A 3808-nucleotide genomic window follows, 5' to 3' on the forward strand; every position below is an offset into this window, starting at 1 on the left:
TTCAGTTTTCAACTAAAATTAATTGATTCGGTAAATTCGACGAATTTTGGTCACGGTTATGCACATTCCAGTGCTCGCTGCTTCCAGTCTATTATGATTTATGTGGCATGCATCTCACTTCAGGCAAGGCATTTTTGAATGACGCCAACAGGGTGGAATATTTGAATGCGGAGCACGCTGGATGCATTAAAGCCAGTCGTTCAAACAAATTCCACCAAGAATTTTCGTGAAACCTTCAGAGATTAATCCCTCTTTGGTAAGTTACTTACATGTGTCAAACAAAACAATACTACTCTAAATTAGTTGAGGGGCAAAGTTATGGTCTCTCTGATTGTGAAGATGATAGCCCAAAACCGAGATACATAGATCTCCACTGGTCTCTCTGTCATCCATTTTGTTCCTTTTCTATAGTCGTGTTTGTCACCAATTTGATGCGCGCGATTGAAATAAACTTGTATATGTATATTGTGGTATAGTTCTAGGTAAAAATTGATCTGATGTTCTATACCAGTCGAAAGGGATTTCCAATGTGACTCGGGGTATCTAGCTATGTTTTATTTTGAATCCGTGATAATGCTAGAATGATTTCCGGGCCTTGACAAATTGACGTTTGTGAATACCAATTGAACTCCTATGCTGAAATATTTACTTTAATAAGAGTCGAAAAATATGATTTTGGGTAAAGTTTCCATATACAATCATGGTACACATCTTTTTCACTCTTCATGCATTAGGGTTCAGAATTACTGTACATATATCACTTTCGCCACAAATAATTATTTCAAGTCAGCAGCTATGTGCAATTGAGGATTTAGTGTTTTAATGATGGCTATATTTCAATGTAGATATTATCTTCAGTTCGTACTTGGCCATAATGGGATACCAGGAAATATCCTTCACATCAATCGGAATAGTTATTGTCGACATGATAATATTAGGTGTTGTACATATTGCCGGTTTCTATTGTTTCTAAGAGCTGAAATGCGCCGGCCATTCTAAAATGTCTAACTGTACTTCTAGCAAAGAGGCAACACCTGACAATATGCCGATATCTGTAGGTAAGATTGTAGGATGTGTTCTCGCTTTTTTCCCTTATCAGGCTTTATGTTTTTGTCCCTATGACTCAGGATTAGTTTAGTAGACATCTATAAATAAGACTGTAAAATGAAGTTCCTCTACATTTATTAATTTAGCAATCTGTTCTATAGCATTCTATTTATTTTTTATTCATTGGAAAATTTTGATGGCACCAAAATATTTTATTTGTGATCCTCTTCATAACCAAATATACTTACATGATATTTTCTTCCGTGGTGCGGGTTCTAGAACAGACCCAACAATGCACAGGCATAAAGGTTTCCAACTATTTTGCTAAAAATGCTACTTGCTTCAGCTTTTTTGGACATGAATTAGTTGAACTGGGAATTCGATCTGGTTCATGCAACTTTTTTTTGATCTGGTTCATGTAACTTTTTTTCTCAGTGCATTACGTCCCAATGGCTTATCCAGACGACCCAAAAGGATTAAGATCTCTGCTGCAGTACCTGACAGAAACTAATTATGGGGGCCTCCCTATTTATGTTGCAGGTCGATCTACTTTATGGTCACACCGATCTCCAGTTTGTTAATTCAGTTTTCAACTAAAATTAATTGATTCGGTAAATTCGACGATTTTGGTCACGGTTATGCACATTCCAGTGCTCGCTGCTTCCAGTCTATTATGATTTATGTGGCATGCATCTCACTTCAGGCAAGGCATTTTTAAATGACGCCAACAGGGTGGAATATTTGAATACGGAGCACGCTGGATGCATTAAAGCCAGTCGTTCAAACAAATTCCACCAAGAATTTTCGTGAAACCTTCAGAGATTATCCCTCTTTGTTAAGTTACTAACATGTGTCAAACAAAACAATACTACTGTTAATTAGTTGAGGGGCAAAGTTATGGTCTCTCTGATTGTGAAGATGATAGCCCAAAACCGAGATACATAGATCTCCACTGGTCTCTCTGCCATCCATTTTGTTCCTTTTCTATAGTCGTGTTTGTCACCAATTTGATGCGCACGATTGAAATAAACTTGTATATGTATATTGTGGTATAGTTCTAGGTAAAAATTGATCTGATGTTCTATACCAGTCGAAAGGGATTTTCGATGAGACTCCAGATATCTAGTTATGTTTTATTTTGAATCCGTGATAATGCTATAATGATTTCCGGGCCTTGACAAATTGCCGTTTGTGAATACCAATTGAACTCCTATGCTGAAATATTTACTTTAATAAGAGTCGAAAAATATGATTTTGGGTAAAGTTTCCATATACAATCATGGTACACATCTTTTCCACTCTTCATGCATTAGGGTTCAGAATTACTGTACATATATCACCTTCGCCATAAATCTCTACTCTTAATTGCACAGTCTGTACGTCGTTGGTTCGCTCATTCGCTAGCGCTCCAGAGTCCAGACCACGTACGTCTCCCCTTCCTTAATTCCTAGCGCACCGCCGCTCGTCTCGTGTTCTCCACCAGCTGCGCCGCCGCACCCCCAATCCCCACCTCTTTCTTTCTCTCACGTATAGGATTCCTAGATCGATGCGTCGCCACCGCCCAATTCTGACTCTTCCGCCCTGATCAGGGTTTCTCAATCGAGTCGCCGCAACGGATGCACATCTATCTGTGGGTGACTTCTCCGCAACAATGGCGAGCGACCGCGGAGGCAACGCATGACTGATCTGCGGCAGGAGGGAGGACCAGGCATGGGCGACGGCCAGTCCCGTGCTCGTCACACTCCATAAAGGGTGCATGCCCGCGGAGGCAGTCGCCCCGGGTGTGGCCGGCTGTCAGGCGGGCAGGTTGTGTTCAGAAGCGTCCTCGGCATGCTGTTGCCGGAGAATTTATGAAGATTAGCCACCTGTCGCTGCGCGCCACAAAATGGGAACCCCTTCATGGCCTCTGACATGAAGGATTCCTCCAACGCAGAGGAGGTCGAGGTATGCAGCGGCGACAGGTACTCCGACGACTCCTCACCCTGCCACCGTGACGACGCACGGGCAACGCCACCGTGACTCCTCACCCCGCCACCGTGACTCCTCACCCCGTCATCAAAATATTTCAAAATCTTGTAGCAACGCACGGCCATTCTACTAGTATGATTACTAGTTATCAATCAAAATAAAACATGCTTCCGCACAAAAAAGTAAAAACTTTGAACATGAACCGAACCACGCTTTAGGATTAGTGACGGAGACTGTTTTACATACACACCTTTCCCGTCCCTTCTGGACGGCCAGGATCACCGCAGAGTCCTAGGGTCTCCGGGAAAAGACGAAGGCTGGTGGAGGGGAGAAGAAGACTCAGGAGAGGGAAGGGGGTTTAACGCCGCAGCAGCTGCCATGGCGACGGCGGCGCGATTCTTGCGAAGGACGCTCCGAGCAAGCGAGGTACTCAGATCGAACCCACTAATTACTAATCACCGCCGACGGGATCCCCTTCGTGTTTCCCCTAATCATTCTTAGGATTTTCTGCGACCGCCGCTCGTTTCATGATTCGCTCTCTGTCCGCGCTGCCTTCGCCGAAGATTATTAATTTGCCGTACTTCCATATGTATTTAGTGTTTAGTATCCTGTGCTCACCAAAGGCGCGTCTTTGTTCTCGACCTTGTCACGAGCGTTTAACCACTAGGTCGATCTGTCGTGGTTGAGAAGCAGCTGACGGGGTATCCTTGGACTGCTAGCTTCACTGGATATTGGATTGGGATTAGCTTAAGGGTAGAGTGGAATAGCTTTGACACCGCTACTGTATTTCTGA

General features: G+C 43.2%; 1 protein-coding gene across 1 annotated transcript in view; it reads left to right on the plus strand.

Moving 5' to 3' along the window:
- Nucleotides 1-3286: 3286 nt before the first annotated feature.
- The window catches only part of LOC119300000 (intermediate cleaving peptidase 55, mitochondrial-like), a 6237-nt gene continuing 5715 nt past the window's right edge, over nucleotides 3287-3808 (plus strand). The window contains exon 1 of the mRNA XM_037577090.1: nucleotides 3287-3441. Within this exon, the coding sequence (XP_037432987.1) occupies nucleotides 3394-3441 (48 nt within the window). The 5' untranslated portion in view covers nucleotides 3287-3393. The remainder of the gene's footprint in view (nucleotides 3442-3808) is intronic.

The sequence above is a fragment of the Triticum dicoccoides genome, chromosome 5A, assembly GCF_002162155.2.
Source record: "Triticum dicoccoides isolate Atlit2015 ecotype Zavitan chromosome 5A, WEW_v2.0, whole genome shotgun sequence".
NCBI lineage: Eukaryota > Viridiplantae > Streptophyta > Magnoliopsida > Poales > Poaceae > Triticum > Triticum dicoccoides.